General features: G+C 34.9%; 1 protein-coding gene across 3 annotated transcripts in view; it reads left to right on the top strand.

Annotated features, from left to right (window-relative positions):
• Positions 1–26,071, top strand: part of LOC135205330 (serine palmitoyltransferase 2-like) — a 176,467-nt gene that overhangs the window by 139,843 nt on the left and 10,553 nt on the right. For 2 of the 3 annotated variants that reach the window (XM_064235778.1, XM_064235776.1), the window contains 3 exons: positions 10,275–10,401; positions 16,219–16,354; positions 25,679–25,808. In XM_064235778.1, the coding sequence (XP_064091848.1) occupies positions 10,275–10,401; positions 16,219–16,354; positions 25,679–25,808 (393 nt within the window). Of the gene's footprint in view, positions 1–10,274; positions 10,402–15,606; positions 15,743–16,218; positions 16,355–25,678; positions 25,809–26,071 lie in introns of all 3 variants that reach the window. The other variant, XM_064235777.1, reaches the window with a different exon arrangement.

Genomic DNA, 26,071 nt, shown 5'->3' with positions numbered 1-26,071 from the left:
TTCTTGCCCCAGTTATTGTTTCTCATTTAAAAACGAATCATTTGGCCAAGCCATTATGTATAACGTTAAATTGTTTTGTGGAATGCTAGGTAAGGTAGTTCCAAATAGTGCTATAATAGAAATGATAATATTCTTCTTTGATGTTTATATAACTAGTAGAGTTTTGTTCCTTCATTTTACCGTAACATTGCTTACAATTAAATGTAAGCTATTTACCTTGTGTCAATTCCAAAGGGCAATGAATTACATGCTATTGTTTGTTCTTGTGAGAATACATACCTCCACCTTTTATGTATGTCTATACTTTTAGTGCAAGATTGTTTCATCATTGTAGCCTGGTATCAGTTGAATTAGTGATGAGGGGATGAGGGTATCATCGACTTAATCGACTGAGCCTTCCTCTTCACAGCCTTACTGCCCCTCCTCACCATGGCGGTAAGCCATCAAACCACCCTCCTAAAGGCTCTCCCACCCCACCAAACCCTTTCCCAGTCAGTATGAGTGTAGGCAGTTGCCATTTTTACCAACATAAACTTGAAGCCACACAGCATTGCCAACCATCAGAGGGCAGTTTTTCAAATTTTGAAAAGTTATATACACATCATAAATCTTTGGGTCCTTGATCCCTGGTCTGGGTGAGTTGGAAAATGTATAGTTTCAGATAATGGTGATCTGGATAATTGAGGGATTACTGTGTTAGCAGTTATGACTTCGACCATTGACAGATGCTTTCCTGTTTGTCAGTTTTCCATAAGTTTTATTTTAACAGAGCTTTTGCATTTACAATTGATACTGATCCCCATTTCCTGCCAAGGGCAACCAGATTTGCTGAACAGCAGCACCAGTATGCTGTAAATGTGCCTCGGTCTCGAACTTCTCAGTTCCAGAGGTCCCAATTCCTCATCCTGTTGGACTGTTGAACAGTCTCCCAGAGGATGTCGTGCAGTTGGAACTTCAAAAGTTCAAGCGAATAGGCAATGCACTAGTACTACCCTACTACAGTTCTCCTTGCATTTTAATAAGCTACTTACATTTCATTTATTTATTTGTTAATTTATTTTTCATTTGGAATAAGTGAGTGCTTCTTTTTGTATTTCCCTTAACCCCCTGTAACTTCATTCTAATGAACACCATATCCCTTGGACACTTGAATTTCAAATCCAAGGCCCCTGTGGGCTTCTTCTTTATGAATTAGAGATCATCTTCTGATCAGAGTAATAGTAATAATAACAATTACAACAGTGTTGAGTATTCCATAAGTTATGTCACATTTTGTGAGCCAGTTTGCAGCTGTTACGAATGAAAATGTATAGGGGTGACTCATTGTGTTTCTTGACAGCTTCAAATCACTTACATTTAACCCCTATTGAACGGATACCCTCATATGAGTAGCAATAACAGGATTTGGGAGGTGGACGAATTCACTCATGGTGAGCATCAATATTACGTGCCATTGATTTGAAGGAATCGGGTGGGAAAGAGGTTCCAATACTTGTATAGCCCATAAATTCACTAATGGCAACTTATAGACTAGCCAAGATCGAAGAAGGTGGCTCATGAGTGCGTTGTGACCTTTACTTTAAGGGAGCATGCACTACCTTTCTCTCACCTGACGTCTTTTTATAAATTTGCTCGTAAACATACCAAGGGGCTGGTGTTGGTGTTAGTTCTTATCTTTCATGACAGTTATTATTGTAATTTTGTAGAGAAAAGCACAAAGAAATATTAGAAAACAAGTTTATAATCCAAATACGTTAATGCATCTTTGATCTTGGTAAATTTACGGAGATTTTTTACAGCAAATATACTTAGAATTTGTTATTGATAATAGTTCTTATCTGTTTTGATATGGTAAGAGCTATAATTATAATTTTACAAAAGGAAATACTGTTTATTAGAAACTTGGTCAAATTTATGATTGACATGTGAAAGAGACCCTACAAGGGGTTGTAAATAGTCATTTTCAAATTCTCGTAGAAGGTACTGAAATTTTGTACAAAAAAATTTTCTTACACCTTGTGCATTTGCATATCTTCCTCTTTCTATTGATGTGTTTTTATTTTCTCAAATCGACTGACCTCAAAAGTTCCCCACCCTGGGGTGCTGCAAATTGACTTTTTAGCCCGGCTCTTAGTGGTTAATGCTTTTGTTCTTTGCATAATTTGATCAGATAGAAAAGTGTTCATTTTGGCATTTATCTTAAGGGGGCCGGCTGGAACCCCTATATATGGTGGTATAGAGCGAAAAATGCAGTCATGAAAAAATTCATGGAGCTTCATATGACAATTGAGAATATGTATACGAAATATTTCGTCAAAATTCCTCTTACTTTCGTAGTTACAGGGTAATTAGTAAACATAACTCAATAAGCCTTTAACATTCATCCGTACAAGAAAATGCAATATTTCTTCTGTTATCGTAAATTTTGATAATTATTGGCAAAGAAATTGTGAGAAATGGCATCTGTAGAGATTCTGTGGCTCGCAGAAGCGAGTATCTGCCTCTGGTAGTTCAACCATGAATCAGTAGGACCACAGACTTCAAGTAGAATACACGTTCAAGTTTCACCTCGTGACATTCGCTTGCTTTTACGTATGTTTATGTATGTTTTGGCAAGCAGTTCATCATGCCAGTGAGGAAAAGACAAGGAAAACATCTCGCTAACATACAAAGAAAAATCGCTCTAGTATTATTACAGAATATCATAATATACGCGTAGTTAGTGAAGAGAGGGGAGGGTTGCCTAGTAACGCCCCCTTCTTGCCTGACAGGACACGTCACACTGTGCCCAAGGCTACGATCTTTGAGCAAAGAGATCTTCATTTATGATAAATAACATAGTTTTGGTTTTTTAATACCCTAAATGGAATATGAAATTCATATTAATCATGATTTATTAAATTGTCTTTGTAAAAAGAGCGTACACCTTCGAGTTTCACCTCTGACATTCTCTTGCATATACGTTTGTTTATCTTTGTTTCGGCAAGAATGTCATCATGCCAAAGAGGAAAATACAAGGAAAACATCTCGTTAACATACAGAAGAAAATTCGCTGTAATAAGCCGAGTTAGTGAAGGGGAGAGAGGGGGTTACGTAGGAAGGAGTGCCTGATCTTGCCTCAAGCAGTGCCCCAGGCTGCGATATATGAGCAAAGGGATCATCATTTAGATTATGATAAATATGATAAACAAATGGTTTTTTGGTTATTAATACAACAAAAAAGATATACATTCATAGATAAATCATTATTTAATTACCATATCTTATAGAAATAACAAAGGAAAACTTTGAACGCCCGTATCTCAAAACTATACTTATTGACCTTCAAAATCTATCTCCTCACATAGTTTTAAAGCTATACCATTGGAATTTGGTATATAACTCAGAAAGACATTATAGAACAATCAAATAGAGCCCTTTTTTCCAATTTTTGTTTACTTTTTTTTTTTTATACATTTTTTTTCTCGTGATTTATAGGGTTTATTTTTTTACCATATTGAAAAATTCATATCTAGCAAAAAAATGACTTTTAGAAAAAAAAACTCTCCATTCGATTGGAGGTCTACATCAGGTCTATATATGGTAGTAATCCCAGGTCTTAATATTAAATATCAAGGGAGGAGATAGAATTTGAAAAATGGTTATTTTCGGGATAAATTGCCCTGGCGTCACAAAACCGAAGGTCAGAGGCGGAAATCATATGCGGTTTGGAGATGTCCCAAGTCACCTTATTAAGTGGTATGAATGTCAAAGTCCTGTCGTTAAAAAACGGCATTAGCCGGCCGGCCCCCTTAAAAGCTAAAAAGCTCCATTTGAGTAGGAGTTCATTTGTAGTTTATTGAATGTTCTTTAGTGGTTGGCTGTTTTTGTTATTATTAAATGAGCTGTATATATATATTGTAGTTTTGTATATGTGACTTACCCAGTAATCATATTGCTATAATTCCCTCATGTACGGCAACCTAAATTCGAATTTCAAGGGGTAACGCTTCAATGGCTCAGTGTAGGTACAGGCGGGCCCATGGTTAATGGCGCAATCGCTTAGCGGCAAATCGGTTTTACGGCTGTCATCAAAAATATTTATTAAAGAAATAAGATATTTTTATGGCACAGTTTTTGGTTAATGTCTAAAGATTACATACATTTGTAGAAATACCATTCAGACCATAATGGTTATGCAAATGATATTAAAAAATTTTATTGAGAGTTATTACATAGGTATTAGGGTAAAATATATACCTCTGACGCTGATCTGTGCCGAAAATATAAAGTTAAATATGTGTCGATTTATAATGTTCATGCTTTCATGTTTAAAATGTGTATGAAAATGTATTACGTATAGGGTATTTTTATTTCTGCACAGAAATATGATACAAAGGGAGCTTTTGAAACTGCCCTTCACGTTATCAAATAGGATGTTTTTTCATGTTCGTTCTTGTAAGCCGCCACTTGCCGCTCTTCCAAAAATATAGAGTTGAAAAAAATGCAAATTTACTAATCGATGTGTTGATTTTATAAATGTTCATGCTTTTATGTTTAAAATGTGTATAAAAATATATTACGTATAGGGTATTTTTATTTTTGTACAGAAATATGATACAAATTAAGGCAGCTTTTGTAACTGCCCTCCACGATATCAGAGGATGTTTTTTCGTGTTCGTTCTTGTCCGTCGCTGTTCCGAAAATGCATTTACAAAGATTCTCGTGGTTATATTTTATTAACCCTTAAACGCCGACTGGACGTATTTTACGTCGACATTTTTTGTCTCTCGGGTGCCGACTGGACGTATTTTACGTCGACATACAAAAGTTTTTTTAAAAATTCGCGGAAAAATACTTTTAGGCCTACCAGCCGAAAACTCTTGAATCACGCGCCTTGGGGGATGCTGGGAGTTCACGGATCAAGGTGTTGTTTTGTTTACAATCGTTACGCAGGCGCGCAAGCGCGAATTTCTTTCTTGCCGCACTAAAAAGTATCTGTGACACATCTCGGAAATTATTTCGTCACTTTGACATAATTTTTGTACCATTTTAAATTAGCCGTTACATGAAGTATTATATATGAAAATGTGCGCATTTTTATGAAAAATACAACAAAAAAATACTCATGATTGTAGCTTTTATCAGTTTTGAGATATTTTCATATAATAACGATAAGTGCCCAAATTTCAACCTTCGGTCAACTTTGACTCTATCGAAATGGTCGAAAAACGCAATTGTAAGCTAAAACTCTAATATTTTAGTAATATTCAATCATTTAACTTAATTTTGCAACTAATTGGAAGTCACTAGCACAATATTTCGATTTATGGTGAATTTATGAAAAAACTTTTTCCTTACGTCCGCGCGGTAACTCTTCCGAAAAAATCATACATGCGATTGTGGTAATGTTTGCACCATTTTAAATTAGCCGTTACATAAAGTTTTATATTTATGAAAATTGTGCGCAATTTCATGCACAATACAACTAAAAAACAACCCATGGTTGTAGCTTTTATCAATTTTGAAATATTTTCATATTAAAAATGATAAGTAACAAATTTTCAACCTTCGGTCAAATTTGACTCTACCGAAATGGTCGAAAAACGCAATTGTAAGCTAAACCGCTTATATTCTAGTAATATTCAAGCATTTACCTTCAGTTTGCAACAAATTGGAAGTCTCTAGCGCACTATTTCGATTTATGGTGAATTTATGAAAAAAATAACATTTTCTTTACGTCCGCGCGGTAACTCTTCCGAAAAAATCATACGTGCGATTGTGGTAATGTTTGCATCATTTTAAATTAGCCGTTACATAAAGTTTTTATATATGAAAATGTGCGCAATTTAATGTAGAATTCAATAAAAAATAATTGAAGGTTGTAGCTTTTCTCATTTTTGAAATATTTGCATATAAATCACGATAAATAGAAAAAAAACCACGTTCAGTCAACTTTGACTCTACCGAAATGGTCGAAAAACGCAATTGTAAGCTAAAACTCTTACAGTCTAGTAATATTCAGTCATTTATCTTCATCTTGAAACAAATTCGAAGTCTCTAGCACAATATTTAGATTTATGGTGAATTTAAAAAAAAATCTTTCCTTCTCTCAGCACGCGGATTCTCAGCCATAAATCTCCGAAATGGGTACGTTCCATTCTCGGAATATTTGCTCCGTTTCATATTAGGCATTTCATAGAGTTTTATATATGAAAATGTGCGCAATTTCATGTAGAATAAAACGAAAAATATTTGAAGGTTGTAGCTTTTCTTATTTCCGAAATAATTGCATATAAAAAAATATATATATAAAAAATTCGACATTCGGTCAACTTTACCTAGTCAGATATGGTCGAAAACTGCATTTGTAAGCTAATATTCTTACAGTATAGTAATATGCAATCATTTGTCTTCATTTTGAAAGAAATTGGAACACTCTAGGACAATATTTAGATTTATGGTGAATTTTTGAAAAAAATATCTGTTTACGTCCGTGCGTTACGAATTCATGCATTATTTTGTGATAATATTTTCTCTGTGTTGCTTTTATCGTTTTACAATGTGTTATATACCAAAATGATCGCAATTTAGTGTACATTACAACGAAAAAAGAAGTAACTCGTTACCTTTAACCGTTTTGCGCACAGCGCGATTTGAATACAATTATATATGAAATTTTGTTTTTGCGCTATCATATATCGCATTATTTATATATGATAATGATAATTTTTTTCATTTCTGATGGTTGCATACTAAACTTCAGCCAATGACAAAAAAAGGAGCCAAAAATGAACTCTTAATCTTGAAAACTAAGCGCGCTGTGAATTTTTGAAAAAAATATTTTTTCCGCTTTGGCGCTCACTCTGAAACACCTCCGGCACACGGGAGATATTTTTTTTTTACCGCTTCGGCGTTTAAGGGTTAATTTTGGGAGCTAATTGTAACTCATTTTGTTAATGAAACTTCAGCTTTTTGTTATAACTTTTCATGCATTTGTTTAAAATGTGTATGAAAAATGTATTACAGGGTATTTTTTTTTATTTTTGTGCATAAATATGATACAGTGGCAGTATGCATGTCGATTTGAAGTCTTTGTAACAGCCCTTCACATGATGAAGACAGTAGGTTGTTCAGTTGTGCCCGAATAATACAATTTTAATTTATATCATTGAATCATTTTTTTATAGCAAATTATATTTACAATTGTTGCATAAATTGATTTTAAAAGACAAAATTCATGTATACAGTGCGCCCCCCGTATTCGCGTTCTCCGGATTCGCGGACTCTCACATTCGCGGATTTCTCTCGGGAACGTTTCCCCGCATTATTCGTGGAAAACTCGCGCATTCGCGGTATTTTTCTATGAGAAATATCCACAAATTCCTGGTTTTTTTTTATAAATTTCATCCTAAAATGCACTTTTTGTGATAAAACTATTAAAAAAACCAAGTATGAAAATTTTTAGGGGTTTTTCTTGAGTTTTAACTAACAAAATAGGCTGTTTTTAGTGTTTTTATAGGGGTTCCAAACATTTGCGGGTTCTAACTATTCCCGGGGGGTCTGGTACGCATCCCCCGCGAATACGGGGGGACCACTGTACATTCGACTTTGCAACACTGCCATTTGTTTGTTTTTCCATGGGATAGAAGTACAAAATATAACTGTGCAACTCGGTCGATTTTTTGCTTTGTTACTCGAGCAAAAATTTGAGGTACAGCCGTATGAGCTCGAGATGCCGCTGTTACGTAGTGACGAAAATTAAGATAAGCACAGAAGATAAAGTAAATATGCATCTTTTCCATAAATCTTTTAGAGGGAGAGAGAGATGCTTTATTATACCAAACCTGATGATAACAATGTTTTGCTTGCACTTCAGCCATCGTACGATGGTAAAAAATTACCATAGTTATGTTACAAATGACTAAGTAGAGCAGGAATGAAATAGTTCTGCATTATACCTTTATTTGGTATTGGCAAGGAAATATAGTACTACTAAATTTAAGCTGCAGTTGTAGCTTAAGCTGAGAAAACAAAATGTTCACACTACTAATGACTTGAAATTATTGTGCATCAGCAACATGGATGCAACTCTACCACAAATGATAGAGGAGAAAAAAGTTTTTTTTATAAAAAATACTGCCCATGAAAGAACACATTTTACTGTTTTCACACCGATAACAGATAAATACGCAAATCTCGTATTATGAAATAGGATGAAAATAATGAACTAGTAATCAGTTTTTTTTTCCATCTATTAATAAAAAAAAAAAAAACAATAGTGTTCACAACAAGACGTACATATTTAAGTCATATTTAAACTTAAAAGAACTTCATATAAAAAAATAACCTATTTTCGCTAAAAAGAACCAAGAAAATCGCTCTGAATTGAGTCAAGTAAGGCAAAATAACCTTGCCTCTTCCCTCAGCTGATTTTTCCAAACCAAAACATAGATCGCTTTGTTTGTATTTTATAATACTATAGGTATTAATATGAGTACGTACAGTATTGTTAGATACAGTGAAGTAAAGCATATCTTTTTCAAAGAGCCAAGGAAAAGATGCATATTCGGAAAATACCAGAATACGTACTGATAACCAGACAACAGCGCCATCTATTAAAAAAAAAATAACTAAGTCTAGATCACATATTTAAGTCAATTTTCAACTTAAAACATTCATATAAAGAAAAATAACCCTGTCACATATGAATAGAATTTCTGAAGATTAATTTACGCTAAATAGAAGCAAGAAAATCTCTGAATTGAGTTAAATACGGCAAAATAATCTTACCTTTGTCCTCAATTGATTTTTCAAAACCAAAACATGATCGGTTTGTTTGTATTTTATAACACAAATAGTAATGCAAGACTACATAAAGTATTATTGGATACTGCAAAGTAAAGGATAACTTTTTAAAAGAGCAGAGGAAAAGATGCATGTTCGTAATGTTTGTAATTTATGAGGCGGTCTCGGCACCTAGCCTAAGAAACCGATGACCAGACCACAGTGCTATAAACCCTATGGAGTGTAAAACCTAGATATGAATATATTTAACAAGCCCCGTAAAACCAAAATAGTGCTAACTCATGGCAACTGTAACCGCAGGCTGCCTATGATGAGAAGAGTTTCTCCCTGAACCAACCTTCGCAGTGAGAAGAAGCGGTTCATCAAGCAGTACATCCCTGTTTGTTTACAATGGTAACTTCTAGCCTTCATTGCAACAGGAAACAGGACCATCTATAACCTAGGAAGTTATAGTAAGAACTTGTCTCCCTCTGACTAAACATTTTGTCTTCCATTTTATATGGGTTTCAGTGTTGTGGAGTGTTTTTTGTCCTACTTTGAAGCAAAGTTAAGGATATAAGAACAGCCTCTTCCTTGTTAGTTGTCAGGCTTCTTTTGCTCTTTACTCCCATTCTGCTATCGAACTACTGGAGGTATAAACGATCTTTGCTTCTTATCATATTTTTTACGCAAGCTTAAAAAAATGTTGAAATTTTTCAATACCTCCAGACCGTTTTTAGTGAATGGCATGGCATCGCCGAAGGAAGCATAGGATGTTCTCCTGTTATCTCTTCACCTGTTTAGTAAGGTGTTGAGTTTGGAGCACCCACCAGATGAGTCATGACTTTGTTTCAGTGTAGTTGTCAGTTTTTTCCTCCTCCTTTTTTTTTTTTTTTTTTTTTTTTTGTGGGGGGGGGGTGGGGGGGGACGGCTCTGTATACCTACACTGAGCTGTCGAAACGCTACCCATGAAATTTGAATTTAGATTTCTTTATGTATATAAATCTTATTTTATTATTATATCATTTTTGTTTGGTAGACTTTCTGATATATAGTATGAAGTTGCTTGTTTCCCCTAATGAATGAAGAAAATTTTTTTTTTCCCTCTCTCTCTCTTTAGAAAATAACAGATCTCACCCGTAGGGGTGTGTGGGTTAGTGCCATCAGTGCATCTCATGCAATGCACTGTAGGCATTACTTAAGGTTCTTTGCAGTATGCCTTCCTTAGGCCCCTAGCTGCAACCCCTTTCATTCCTTTTACTGCACCTCCTTTAATAATCTCTTTCTTCCTTCTTACTTTCCACCTTCTAACAATTGATTCATAGTGCTACTGTGAGGGTTTCCTCCTGTTGCACCTTTAAAACCTTCTACTGTCAATTTCCGTTTCAGCCCGAATGACTTCAAAGGTCCCTGTGTTTGGCCTTTGGCCTAAATTCTATTCCTTCTATAACTGATCTCTCTTATGTAATCTCTTATGTAAACTGAATCATGTTTATCCCCTGTGTCAGGAGCTGATCAATCATCTGAGAGTGAATAGCCATGCCCAGATGTATGCCGTCTCCATGTCACCACCCGTCGTCCAGCAGATCATAACTTCCATGTCAACGATAATGGGCAAAAATGGCAATGATGATGGTATGTTAAAATGTTGTGCAGTTTTAAAGTTGAATGAAAAATGTCATCATAAGTCCAACAGTTAGTACTAGATAGTTACTGCAGCCTTCAAGTGCAATAGTGTACAGGCAGTCCCCAATTTACAACAGTGGCTCCTTTCCTACTCGGTGTCATAAGCTGAAAATTGTCGTAAGTCGAAAAATCGTGGAAAATTGTTGAAAATCCTAAGAAAACTTTAATGGTTTGGGAATATTGAAAATTATGGAAACTGCATTTTTATTGAGTTTTTCTTAAAATACCTCAAAATTTTTATTATTCTGAAGTTTTTGAGCAATATTTCTTTAGTTCGATTGGCATTGTTAGCGTTGTAACCCCGAAACATGGGTTGTAAATGGGGAATAATTTCTGATGAATATATTTGAAAAACGTAACCTCGGAACGTTGTAAGCTGGAGACTGACTGTACTTTGAATGTGAATATATATACGTACGTAATTGCATTTGCAAAGGTTATGGCTTAGATAGGTTCAGTTACATTCTTGCATTTGCATTTTTAAGTTTGATTTTTCAGTAGCCAATGTTTGAGAAATATCAGTATACGTAATGTGATGATTCATTTTAGTTTTATTTTTTAAGCATCATATAAAATGCCACAAATTCACTGCATGACAAAACAAACTTTACCGGCAGCACACAATCAGTGCTTTATCTTTATACCGTACAGGCAGTCCCTGGTTATAGGCAATCCGGGTTTATGGCTCATGTCGACGACGAAAATAACTGGATTTTTGGCTCTGATATATGCTGATATCTTTTCAGCACCGATTCCCGGGTTATTGGCACCGATAAAATGGGATTGGCGCTGCTATTGCCGATTTTTATTTTATCATCACACCGTCGGAACAGAACCTCTGCCGATAACCAGGGACTGCCTTATAGTATTAGTTTACATAAAAATTTTTTCAGTGTTCTGGTTTTATCTGTTAGAACTCTGGTAGTGATTAGGGCATTTACTAGGTTGTAGACACGTGTGTATGGACATACTTCTATTCTTTATAACAGTATCAGGTCAAAGGTTCTGACACATACAATCAGGTTACAGGTTCTGACATACAATACTTTTATTTTTGCAGCATTCTCTCTCTCTCTCTCTCTCTCTCTCCTCACTCTCTCTCTCTCTCATCTTCATCTCTCTCTCGTCTCTCTCTCTTCTCTCCTCCTCTCTCTCTCCTCTCCTCTCTCTCTCTCTCTCTCTCGCTCCTCTCTCTACTTCACTTGGGATAATGTACCTCCAGTGGATTGCACTTTATATATTTTCCTTGACTGAACTCAGTTTCCTCAGATTTTTCCTTCTCTGAATTTTTTCTCATTTTCAAAGGAATGTTTCATGCCGGCCATTGTTGTGGGAGGCTAAGAATGTCTCTCTCTTTGTAGTCTGGTTAAACTGATGAAGATGATGGTGATTATCCCACGTCATGAATCTACCGTATAGTAATTAATTTTTTGTGATTAGAGATAAAGACTATCAGGACGGTGCAATAGTGGACCCCACTTTATCGTGCTTCTTTTTAGCACACTTCACTTTATCCTTCTTCATTCTTTTTGCAGATTTTTATGGAACGTATCTTTCACCTTTACATGGGAACTTTTTTTTTTTTTTTTTTTTTTTTTCCTCCATATTAAAAAAAACAAAAAAAAAAGTAGGCAGTGAACTGCTAAAATAGGTAGTCATAAGCATTTTAGTTGAACGGTTACACAGTATTTGGCAGTCATAAGCATTTTTACTGGGGATTTTACACTTCCGTGTTGGGAGCACAGTACTACTACATAATTAACATCATTATTGTATAAGAAGCCTTTAGTGTAACACTATATTATCGAGGTCTTGGTTTACTATTGCTAAGAATTCTGCAAAAGTTTGGATCATCAAGATTACCCCCCTTACCCCATTTCTAGCCTCTCAGCAAATGTCAGGTCTGTTATTATTGAATATAACTCTTTGAAAGTTACTTGCTGATGATCATTGAAAGTCAGACAGTAAAGTGTCCAATACACAGCTCATCTGTCAGTCATTGCAATAAAAGTTATGCCGTTTTGAATGACCAAAGATCAAGTCAGTCATTGAAATAAGCGCCTTTGGGCCTGGCCAGTAGTTGGATATGTTACCCTCGGTGAAGTGCACAAGACACCGGTATGTAAGTTTTCTAGGGAATGGGTATGTTGCTTGTTGTGCCCTCACCTTACAAAGCTATTTAAGTACTATACTTAAAATTCAAGAATTTAGTATGAGACCTAAGAAGCCATAGTTAGGAGATCCGTAAATTGAGTTTCATTATACTGAATTGTCATTGAGTTACTTCGCTATTCATTTTTTTTACCATTTATTCCTTTTTTTCTTTAACTTGGTGCATCCATGTATCTCTTATACCCTGTGTCAGATAGCAGGTTTTCTTATAAGAAAATATGACCCTAGTACGTATACCAGAACCTGTGATTTTGATCATTTTAATGACGATACTGATTATTCAGCAGACTTGTATTTAAACAGTTAGTAGTTCCTCGTTGGACGAGTGGATTTCGCGCTTGGCCGCCAATCCGGTGGTCCGAAGTTCGATTCTTGGCTCAGCCAACGCAGAACCAGAGAAATTATATCTGGTGATAGAAATTCATTTCTCGATATAATATGGTTTGGATCCCACAATTAGCTGTAGGTCTTGTTGCTAGGTAACCAATTGGTTCCTAGCCACGTACAAATATCTAATCCTTCAGGCCAGCCCTAGGAGAGCTGTTAATCAGCTAAGTGATCTGGTAAAACTTAGAAATGCTTAACTTACTTTTAAACACTTGGTATATAATCACATACAGGCAGTCCCTGTTTTATGGTGGAGTTTCATTCCCAGTGGTGTGCCATAATCCAAAAAATGCTGTAAACCTGATCATCATCATAATATAATGGGAATGAACAGTGCTTAAGGTGCCATAAAACCTGGTACAGCACCATGAAACTGCTTATAGTGTCATGAAATCAGTTTAACAGTGCCGTGAGCCAAGCTCCATAAAGTTGGACGGAACACCATAACATGAGACTGCTGTAACCTGAGGATTACCTGTACTAGGCTTCCGTCCAATAATTTCAAGTCGTAACGTTTATGTATTTCACCTTTGGTCATTTTTGTCAGCTCATTGTACAGTTAAGCAAAGGAATAGTGACTAATTTCAGAGTTCTGATAAAAGTTAGGTGGCTGCATATATGTAGTAGACATCTCATCACAGGTACTTGGGGATTATTTTGATTGATTCATTGCCTCTGCAATCAAGGACAAAAATAATGAGGCGCAGTAAGGATTGTTTTATAACTTTTATTCATTTCAGAAAACAACACACAAATGGAGATTGCTGTTTTGTTAACGTTTTCCCTTTGCTGGTATTGCTCCCCTATGACTCAGTCACTTGCATGCACCTGATATTGTTGTACATTATTTGGATTCTTTGAGTACTTTTCCTAAATAGCTTTGGTAAGGGTTTGTTAAATTTGTGCTGTTAATTTATTAGAAAGCAGACCATTTAAATATTTATGTAAAGCTTTTTTTGGTACCATACTGCAGTAGAAATTTTGATTGTGTTCCTGATTACCAACTCATTCCTGACCGTGTGGATTTTATTCCCAGTATGCAGTATCAGTAGTTCCCTTTGTACTGCAGATCCTAAATTATTTTTTCTTTTTTTGAGAGTGAAGTAGACTTTGTAGTAATTTTTCCTTCTTTAGTTCATTTCAGATTTAGTGTTAGGAGGTTTGGATGTACTGTAACCCCATATGCTTTGACGTCTTTCACTTATTTCTCAGAGAGCCAGGGTCCATTTTTGGTGTCCCTAGGAAATGATTTACTCATTGTCTTATTCATAGGTTTTTCTTTATAGTATCATGATTGCCTTTGGACGTGAACATGTATGGATTCTAGTCATGGAAATAAGGCTTAGGGAATTAGGCTCTTGACATGTGGAATTTTTAGGGAATATTGTTTCTGTAAATAGCATGCAGGCTTACATTTCCTCTTGGATAAATAAATGAATTAAAGAAAGACTGCCAATGAATTAGGGAAAGTTTTGTTCAATTTGTGAATTGAGTATATCACAAGCTTTTTATAGGTCAAAGGTAGAATAACGCAGTGAGAAAATATGTTAGCACCAGTTTCACCATAAAATACAGCAGGTTTTAAACGACAGGTGAAGATGATAGACGAGTCAGAAAAAATTATTCGAAAACTGTAATCAGAATATCCTGCATGCCAACAAATACAAAAAGAAAGTAAGAAAAAAGTAGGTGATAAAGTAAATAGATAAACACTCCAAAGGCATTAGCAATTTGGGAATATAGATATAAAGATAAGAAATTAACTAGACTTGAGACCCATCCAGCTGACTAACTTCCCCTACTGCTTACATGTTTAATGTAGTTGTTTTAAAGTGTATATGTATTTAACAGGAGCTCTTTTTTAATGTGCAACTGTAGGAGTTGAAACTTTGTGTTATGGTTTGAAATACAAAATATTTTTTGTACTTTGCTCTAGTTTTCAAAACTTGTTGTCCAAGAAGCAGACCCTTTGAGATTCATGAAAGCAGGATCACATGATTTATTTGTTAGTATGGAATGATGAAAACCAGCACTTTTGTCAGCTCAGAAAGAAAAAGAATATAAAGAAAACCACTAAATGTCAGGATAGTACAGCTTGTGTAAACTGCACTAAAAATTAGGAAGTAGCATCAGTTTGAGTAATACACTGAGTAACAGAAGGTAAATTAGCAAAAGAAATGAACATGAGGCTGCTTTATGTTAGGGAAATGCAGGTAATTTTATCTAATACCTGGTTATATTAATAGGTGTAATATATTATTATTATAGAAAACAGAGTTCTTTTGATAGGGACTTACTATTATGAGTAAATCATCTTTCCAGCAATTAAGACACTCATTTGGTATTTGTGATTCAAAATGTTCACTTGGAGTCACACAATAATGAATGAAGTTCTGCGCACATGCATACTTACCTTAATAAGAGAAGTCTGAAATTTATAGTCGTCATGCAGAGTGATACCCGGCACCACATCTTAACATCTCATTCACCTGACCTATAGCCTGCAGTCTAGTGAATAACCTTCCTCTGGCCGTGTGAAAACCCTGCCCTCAGATCCTCGTACTAACCCTGATCCTTATGCTTCACTTCGCGTAGGTAAACGACGCCTAAATCAACTTGCTAGAAATACCCAATACTTCCGTCGGAGAATAAAGCATATGGGGTTCATAGTGATCGGCAATGACGATTCCCCTGTGGTACCTGTGTTACTCTATCTTCCAGCTGTCACAGCGTGAGTATATTCACGTCCCATCTGTGGCTTGACTCTCGCTCTTTCCATATTCTTCTCCTTAATTTTTGTTCTGTAGATTAGGGATTGCTGCTGTTTGTCTGTCTGTCTTTTGGCACTGGAGACAGACAATATAGAGCCTGTAGTTGCGTATTTGGTAGATACTTGTTTTCTGATTAAAGTTTATGGCCCTCGGTTATTTAATCCCTAAACCGTCCTTTGTCTGCGTTGATTTTTAAACATTTTATTTATCTTTTGTATTAAAGACTCTTCTGGCTTTAACCTTGATCTGCTTTTTCGTCCACCCATGTTTAACCATTTGGAAAGGATCTGATTTCTTTCCAATGTCCAAGATTCACATATAGGTAAGTAAGCTATTTGTCAAGGATGATTGAGCGATTCCTTCACTCCGTCTTGTCGTGGAAAATCATTATTGGGGAAAGTGTTTTTGACTATTTATTTCCTATTTCAACCTTTAGGTCGCAGACGAATCCAACAGCTGTCTCGGAATGTCAAGTATTTTCGCCAGCGCCTCAGACAGAAGGGTTTCATTGTGTATGGCCATGATGATTCCCCCGTTGTTCCAATGCTATTGTACCTCATCCCAAAAATCTCGTAAGTAACATTGGAAGCGGCCATTGAGTAGGTACAAGATCTGGTGGGGTGTGAAGAATAATGCTGCCTCTTGATGGAACTTTTAAATGTTTTTTCACAATAACAGTAATTTTTTCACACAAAACTACTTCTGTTACTCTTTTTATGATTTTCAGGTTAGCTTGTAATTCCAAGATGAATGTTAATTCTTGCGTTTCAGTTTCTGGGATTATTTTTATGGATTCTAGGGCTAGTTGAAACATACAGTTCCTTGTAACTACCTTTCAAATTAACTTGAATAAAGCTCACCAATTCAAATACTTTCCTCTGGTTATCATTTCTTGCTGGACTTGAGTTTTCTTCCATGAATTGAGGTGATGCATAATATTCGGGAGTATGTATAAGATATTGGCAAGGGGAACATGATAGAATTTTATCATCATTCATTGGATGTGGGCATTTTTTCAAAACTGCTTCATATATTTTAATGTTTATATACATACACATATAAGACAAACAGGTCTACATTACGCAATATATACGGATGGGTTTAAATCATGTGTACAGTGGTACCTCGACATACGAAAGGCTCAACTTACGAAAAACTCGAGATATGAAAGCAAATATGAAGATTTTTTTGGCTCTACATACGAAAATAGTTCAAGTCACGAAAGGTTGTTGCTGTAAAGTCCCGAGATTCGCCTGGACCACCGAGTACAATTTTAAAACTCGCACGCCCCCAACTGAGTAAACTCGCCACCATCCTCCCGCTCTCCCATTGGTTCCTGATGCTAGTTACCCCATAAGATCCTGCTCTCCTATTGGTCATCAGCATCTACCCCTTGTGATCTATGTATTCTATTGGTAAAAGGATGCTGTAAATTGAAAAACTTATTTATGCAATCAATACATTTAATAAAAAAAAAATTAGGTAAAGGTAGAATAAAGAATAGAAATGAATGGTTATTATACTGTTTGGTAGTTTCAGTAGTTGAAGAGAGATAATGAAAATTTGATTACTGTATGTACTGTGTGCTAGGTGAAAGTGGTTGCTTGGCGTAAACAGAAGTTTGGAAGCTTTTTTATTATTATTATTATTATTATTATTATTATTATTATTATTATAGTTAATTGTTACTTAATAATTATTTGAAATGAGTACATGCAATACATTTAATAAAAAAAGTTGTGCATTAGATATAAAATATAAAATAAATCAGACTGCTATCATCGAAGCCAACAAATACGTATTTACTAGAATTCTTCTTCTGTTTTAATATTACGTATATGTTTCTTTATAGCTGTCAGTAACTCGGTATCTCCATTAGGTAAAGATAGAATAAAGAATAGAAATGAATGGATGGTTATTATACTGTTTGGTAGTTTCATTAGTTGAAGAGAGATAATGAAAATTTATGGCATACTGGTTGCTAGGAAAAGTGATTGCTTGGCAATCGTTCGGTACTCATAAGTGCTGAATGTATACAAACAGTTGGAATTTTTTTTTTTTGTTTGTGTGTATTATAGTTAATGATTAATTGATAATTATTTGAAATGAGTAAATACTGATTATTTATAAATTTTATTGGCATATTCTAAGCTTTTAGCTTCTTAGGTTTAGATGTCAGAATCATAGACTAGGCTACAGTAGCAACTGCTAACATAGGCTAGGCTTATTGCTAAGGGACATATGCTAAAGTCCTAATATATGCAGTTAAAATGGGGTTGAACATTACATGCTGTTGAATACTACTCAAGTATGTACTATATTTTGCCTTTTTAGAGTCATATTTCTTCCGTCTGATCAGCGTCGTAACCCTAGAACATGAGTTGTAAGCCTGGAAATATAATTTACTGGGGTGCTTTTGTAGGGCTTGGAACAGAATAGGCATTTTACATGTAAAATGCGGTTCAAGATATGAAAAGCTCATGATACGAAGGCTGCCTCGGAACGGATTAATTTTGTATGTTGAGGTACCACTGTATTAGGATTTTCAACAATATCCCAAAACAAAACATTCCAGTTCTCTCGACCTGACAGTCTCTCTGTCTTCACAGCGGAATTGTGGGCAATCACATAAACCATCAGAATTATCAAGAAAGTACCATTCATTAAATTTGTGACTTTTAGTGGCTAGAAGCACTATAGAAGCCATTCAAAGTTACAAAATGAAAAGTAACTTTAAATTCACACTCCACATATCGCATGATAGTGGAAAAAATATAGGAATATGTTGGATCTCGGCCCATATAGGGATTGATGGAAATAAAGAGGCGGGTAAAGCAGCTAAAGAAGCAGTTCATATGATTAGAATGAAAGAAGACATCCCTATTAGTGTTTATATGACATACTGATATAAAAACAGGTATTGAAAAGAAATGGCAGAATTCATGGAATGAAGAATCTGAAAATAGTTATGACAGTTAAACAAGCATTGTGTGAATGTCAAAAATGTCAAGAACAACATTTTCGGTTGACCAATTTTTGTTTTTATGAAGCATTGCAAATTAACTGATCAAATATGAAAATTAAAAGTTATGAAAATATACAAGTCCTTTGGATTTTTATGAACCTATTATTAGGTTTATCCAAATTTTTGTCATTGTCAGCATTTTCGTAATGTGTGTATGTTAATGTGTAAGTGTATTAATGTGCACTGAATAACCACATTGGTCCCAATGTTAATATTCCATTCCAATTTTTTGGGCTAGCCCTACCAGAGTTGATAATCAGCTCAATGGTCTGGTAAAACTATATGTTTCCCGTCAATCTGTTACATTTGTGAAGGATATGCGTATATGAAGAATTCAGGTTTATTATACAGATGTTCCTCTACTTGCAAACTTTCAGAGACACAAACGACTGTGATTATAAAATGAAACTATTCTTTACTGTATTATTATCATATTTGCTAAATGTATTTGATGTATTTAGGTTTAAAATATTATTTGTATTAATTAAATACTCTATAAAGTACAGTACAGTAGTACTATTATTGTGTTTTAGTATAAAAATACAGAAATAATATTATATGTATTGAGTGAGTATATCAAGTTGGACATATGAAGAAATCAAGATACGAACAACTGTTCGGAACATAACTCATTTCTAAGCAGGGGTACGTCTGTATATGATTATGATCATCAGTTTTGCTTATAACTGACTTTTTTTCCAACAAAACGCTAAACCTGAAACAATAAAATAAGTAGAATGCACCCTGAATATTGAAGAACATTTAAAACAATTTGAGAGGCAGTGTTGTTCTTCACTCACCCACCAAAGTTGGTGATAAAGTAGCAGCTGGCATTATACATTGGCGTCTTAATAAGAATGATTTCAGCAGTGACCAGTGCATGCAGTGTGGACATAGAAATTTTGGGCCGTTTTGGTACATAGTTATAATTGTTCCATTGGTGTGTGTAATGATATAATATATATATATATATATATATATATATATATATATATATATATATATATATATATATATATATATATATGTATATATATGTATATATATAGTATATATATATATATATATATATATATATATATATATATATATATATATATATATATATATATATATATATATATATATATATATATATTTTTTAGGTAGAAAGGTAGTGCTCATTCACATGGTTGCTAACTGTAGCATTAACAACTTTGGGGGTTTGAATGATGCCTTTTCTGTGGTCATGAGTAGCTCATGAAATGAAATGTGTTGGCAGGATTGTAATTAATATCTGGTAGTAATTGTATTGTATGTAGATAATACAGCAGTAGATGGTTTATCCCGTTAGAATCAGAATAGACTCTCAATACTGTACCTTACCTTTTGGTGAAGTCATCTGTTTGTCAATGAAGCCCAGAATTTAATCAAAGACTATTTATTAAGTTTTAACACCTACTAATTTTTGGTGGGTACACCAGCAAAAATTTGATAAATGATGTGGAATACAGTGTACTGAGTACCATACTAACTTACCATTAACAACATTTGTCTCTGCAATCCTTACATTATCATTGTAGCATAGATAGATATTCATGTATGTTAAAAGTTGGAAATTATTCCATTACATGAGAATGGGTAACTGAAAAACAGCTTACGTGTAACATGGAAGTAGTTACGTAACAGTTTTCATTTTTTATGACAGTACTACTAAAACTTCCAATGCAAAAACTACTCGTAGCTTGATGTTATGAACTACTTATGTTATCAAGAAGCTCGTTTTAGTTATAGAAAGAAAACCCTTTATAGTCTTACAGTGTTGTGCTGTATTATTATTATTATTATTATTACTGTTGATATAACCAACCTCATCATCATCATTGTTGTCAATATTATTAATGCCCTCATATTACATGCTCTTTTGGGAAGGAGGTTATGTCTTGACAAGAGTGTCATGACAATATGTTGGGCAGTACTTACTTTTGAGGTGTCGTCTAAAGGTAGGGTATAAAGAGATGTATATATACAAAGAATATGTGTATGCGTATACAGTGTGTATGCGCGTACATATATATTTTTACTGTATGTACATAGGAAAAGACTTACTATTCCCTAGCTTGCAGCCACCACCAGCACTTGTGACACAATTGGTGTTGTTAATGTAGTAGTACGGCCTATTTAGAGCTTTTTATTTTCTTTTTCAATGCTTGATATGACTATGGACAGGATTATGCTCTTCAATAATGATTTTATTGTTAAAGGTACTGTGATCCAGGTGAATGATTTCGGGTTTGAATAGATTTTTAATTCCGTAGTTTTAGCAAAGACAGAATTTGCTTTAGCTATGCATGACAGATGGCTAAATCTGTAACATGGTAGCTGTCATCAGAGGTTGTGTCTTCTGACATTGAGTGATGTTATACTCCAATAGAAATATTTTTATTTATAGAGAATGAACTTTACTTACAGTCCTTTGCTTAATCTTATGTTAGCTGGTATGACAAAAAAAATTACGATAGCTATTTTATTTTACGTTACAAAGATCTTCATTAGAAGGTAATGGCAATAGCCGTTTTATTTTACATTACAAAGATCTTCATTACCAGGTAATGGTAGAAATACATCCTTTCCAAACGTTGTGCATGTGCATGAGGATTTGTGAGGTCAGTCCAATCTAGGCTTATCATTTTGTTGAGAATTACATTCTTATTCGTTATTGTGAATTGAGCTTAATTTAGGGGTTAACTCTGCAATTTGCTCATCCAATAAGTCAAGAGATTTTTTTTTTACCGTCACCTGGACTTCTCTGTGGGTTTGGGAATCTAAAGAGAGGATACCAATAGTCATCAGAAGTTTACAAAGGAAAGATTTCGTAGCTGTTCTGTTTCCTACAGTTGTTATTTTAAGTGTTGGACATTTTTATTGGTTTATGAGTAATTACTTAGTATTTTTGTTTTGTTTTGCAGTACGTGAATTATTATATATGAGTTTCCATTTTAAACTAGTGGTGTACATCATGTGGAATTCTGGGCATTCAATTTTTACAGTAATAAAAGCTGTAGAATATCAAATCACTAGTTATCAAAGCTTTCACTTCGTTACTTTGCTTGGGTCCGAGGTAGATATGTGGGTCATTGAAGTTTTGAACACCCAGATTTTTAGACATCTTTCATTACCATTTCCATGTCATTACAGTCAGCTGAGTATTATTTGGCCATTCATAATGGATATAGGTAGCTGAAACTTCATAGTTTTCAAGTGACAGGTAGCAGACAGTTCTTGATACTGAGCCCTGAACTATCATGTCTGGCATTTTGAAAGATAGCACTCTGGAACCATTTTTATTTGTAGCAAGAAGAATACAATATGTATTAGCTTTGAAAAAAGTGATTACTTGTAGATAATGACATTCAGTTATGTTTGTATCATGGTACAAAATGAAATGACTGCTTAATTGTAGGTAGGCCTATTGGTTTTAAAGTGTTGTATGTACGAGTCAGTCTACCTTGGCAAAATTTTGTCAACATAATACAATATGTACTTGTATCCCAGTAGGTCCTGCGTCAGTAGGTTGCATTTTTGTTCACCATTTTCCATCATATCACTTAATAACCCTCTGAGCTTCTGATGACATCCCCATTTGTACAACCTTCGGGATTCTGACATCGTCGGATAAATATTTGTTAACTTCATTATGTTAAATTAATTTTTTTATTGTTGTTTTCTGCTTTCATGCAAACTACAATAAAACAAGTATTTTGTTTCAAATTCTCATCGTGGCTAAAGTTATTCCTTAAAAAATTATTTTGCAGTGAGTGGTAGGTGGAAAATATAGCTTATGTCATGAGCAGTTAGAGTGCTATGTGCCATAGATGAGCTTTGGGACTCCCCAAACCTCTGAATCTAGAAGGGTGATTCTGTTTGTACATCATTTCACCATTCAGCAATTCTGTTTTCATCCATGGGATCATATAGGTAGTGGTAAGTTTTGTTTGATGGTTGGTACTTATCCAGAAAACAGGTAGTACAAGGATTATGCAAGCAATTCTTAGATTAGTGATAACTGTTTGAAAAGTGGATACATGTTCCAAAGACCTTCTGGTCTAGTGCCAACAGAAGGCTCCTCCCCTTTGAAACCCTGTATGATTTATACTCTTTGGTTACTTATTGGGCTGCCACTTTTGTGATTTGATGTATTCCACGTACTATATTGCCCATATATGTAATGGAGTTTTCTAAGGCAACCCTTATAAGTGCCTTATCATCGTGAAATTCATCCAATTAAAAATTTTGCAAAGTAAATGGGAATTTACTCTAGACTATATTTCTGGCAACATGCAGAAAGTCCTTCAACATGCAGTCTTGACTGATTTCAGAATTTGTACCTCAGTGACCATTGCTTAAATATACATGTGATTTAAACTCTTGAATGTTTATCCACTTGCTCTCATGTTGCTGTGTGATGCCTGAGGATGGTGATTGTGATGCAAGTCTAAGAGTTTCCAGTTTCTTTCAGAAGGTTGCTGGGGTTGGCATCCATGCTTGGAATATTGTGCTGAACTCAGAACTGGTATGATTACTCTGCAGCAGATGTTGGATAAAATGATTTATTTTTGTGTATATATGTACTGGCATTCATAAATATATGAAGTGATCTGTTTGTATGTTTATATATTTGTACCACTACATATACTAACTACATAATCTATTGGCTGTATATATCTACTCATGCTCATACAAACTCCATTTCTAACATTTCCATGTGTATAAAATATAACATCAAACTCCCAGTTGAATTTACATCCATCAGTGCAGGTTTTTATTGATTCTGTGGTCAGGTAAAACCAAGCACTACTCATTTTAATCAAGGGTTTTTCTATCCAAGCCTGAGAATAACAATTGCTGTTCAAACCAGTTTTAGAGAGAGCTAGTTTGCACAGATGAGTCTTGAGTTTCATAAAAGGGCGGTATATTTAATATGTCACCAAAAGGAGCACAGTGTTGTCTTGCTGAACCACCTTTTTCCCACATCTTCCCATCAGGTTCAGGTTCTCATGAGTGCCTTTCTGGACCCTCCTGCTGACTGGCATAACACCAGTTCCCTACTATTAACCTACTACTCACTCCTTTTCCCTATTTATTTTTTTACCCAAACCTCCTTAGTTATGAGATATAAAGCTCTTCTCTAGTTTGTGTAATATCACATCTCCACAAGCTATTTTTTAAAAGGGCACGTTTCCAGCATACTGAATGTTGGAAACATTTTTCAGTATTTCAAGTCTGTTTCCATCTCTTCTTGTTTGTTACTTCAGCTATTTATACTCTAAGTTTGGCACAAATTCATTTCAGGGGCTACTGTCAGATGAAGTAGCAACTGCATTTATTCCATTGTAGGCTTAAACTGAAGGTTCTTTGAAGGATGTTTTTGGCTTTTCATCTGTTTCTTGTGATCTCGTCCTACTCTTTTGCTGCTGTAAAATTTATTTTACAGGCAGTCTCTGGGTCACAGCGGACTCAGCTTACATCGTTCCGAGGTTACAAGTCTTCAAATATGTATATTCATCAAAATTTTTCCTGGGTTACAATGCAAGTTCCAGATTTTTGACACCAGTCCTACAGGACACTGAAACTTTAGTATGGTGCCAGAATGGTCAAAATTTGGAGGTTTTTTTTATGAAAAACTCAATCAAAATGCAGTGCAGATTACATCATTTTTAACACACCCAAAAGATGAAAAGTAAGGATTTTTGGGTGATTTTCGACGATGCCTCAGGTCACGCCGTTTTTCTGCTAATGCTGCGGTGCTAAAACGGAACCCCTGTCGTAAACCGGAGACTGCCTGTGCTTTGTCTTTTTTCCAGTTTTTACTCCTGTTTGAGGCCAGCTGATGGCAGGATCTCGTTAAACTGGTGTATGATCATAACTTTATAATATAGAAGTACAGTTTGCAGTTCAAGAATGCTCTGCTTCCACTGGTCTTGTTGTCCCGAGTTCTTCGGTTTTACCTGAATCAAATGGATGTTTGAATTTTGAAGACATCATACTTTGGGTGGGGAGTTTGTTGTCAAAATATACGAAGCTGCAACTAAGATATACATTGTTGCTTTTACTAAATGAACAATAATGCTTTTGCTGTGTATATACCAGCCTAATTTTGTTAATTTGTTAGGTTGTCCAACTTCTTAATTAAGTTAACCTTTATTGTTTTTGCCAATTCACATAAGCAGTTCTTTGTAGGTTATTAAGAGAACATGCTGACACCGTTAGCTTTGTACTCTATATGGGATTTTTTAGCTTGGTGTTTAGTTTTCTTCTGTTTTTATGGTTACCTTCTTCTACAAATGGAAGCTTTTTCAGCTTTACTAACGGAATGGACTAATTTTTTAAAGATTATCAATAAACAATTTCAGCAATGATATCCTGCAGAGCCTATTTTTTTTTCTTTTTTTTAGAGGTATGTTAGTGGAATTTAACAACACTTATTTGATTCTTGGAGAGAATAATAACTCCCGTACTAGGATCTACACATACCGTTAATATTCTGGTCTGGGTTGTCGACAGTAGCAAGGGAAGTACTTTACAGAATAGTTTTGTTTTACATATAGCATTAGTTTTCATGTTGTAAATACACTTGTGTGGTGATTTACATTTTTAGAAGTAAGGGTTGCTGATGTTTTTGTTTAGAATGGCCTTGTTTTGTTTTGTGGTTGAGATAAATTTTGTATGTTATGGGAATTAAAATTACATAAGTAGCTGATCATGAGATATTTGTATGGAGTTGAGTACACTGTTGTAGTTGCTTATAAATTACTAAATAGTCCAAATTATCCAGTTGTCAAGGCTTCAAGTAAAGCCTGAAAACGTATGAACTAATGGTATGCTTTTGCAGGATGTTTGTCAGGGAGCTAACAAAGCGTGGAGTTGCAGGTGTTGGTGTTGGATTCCCAGCTACAAGGATCACTGGAGGAAGGATGCGATTCTGTTTATCTGCTGCGCACACAAAGGAAATGCTAGACAAGGTTAGTTATCATGCTTTGGGTTTTCATTTTTGGAGGAACCCAAATTTAAAGGACATGAGTGTGTTTGGGTATTTTTATGTGGAAATTGTTTAGTGTAGATAGGTTAGTGAAAGTAAATCCTAGTGTAGACAAAGTCAGTATGTTTTGCCCCATAAGGGGATAGTGCCATCAGTGCACCGCACACAATTCACTGTAGGGATTACCTCTCTCATTGCTTTTACTTTACCTCCATTCATATGATCTTCATTACCTCAATTCATATG

The sequence above is a fragment of the Macrobrachium nipponense genome, chromosome 49, assembly GCF_015104395.2.
Source record: "Macrobrachium nipponense isolate FS-2020 chromosome 49, ASM1510439v2, whole genome shotgun sequence".
Lineage (NCBI taxonomy): Eukaryota > Metazoa > Arthropoda > Malacostraca > Decapoda > Palaemonidae > Macrobrachium > Macrobrachium nipponense.
Note: the sequence above shows the minus strand (reverse complement) of the source record. Positions and strands in the feature narration are given on the sequence as shown.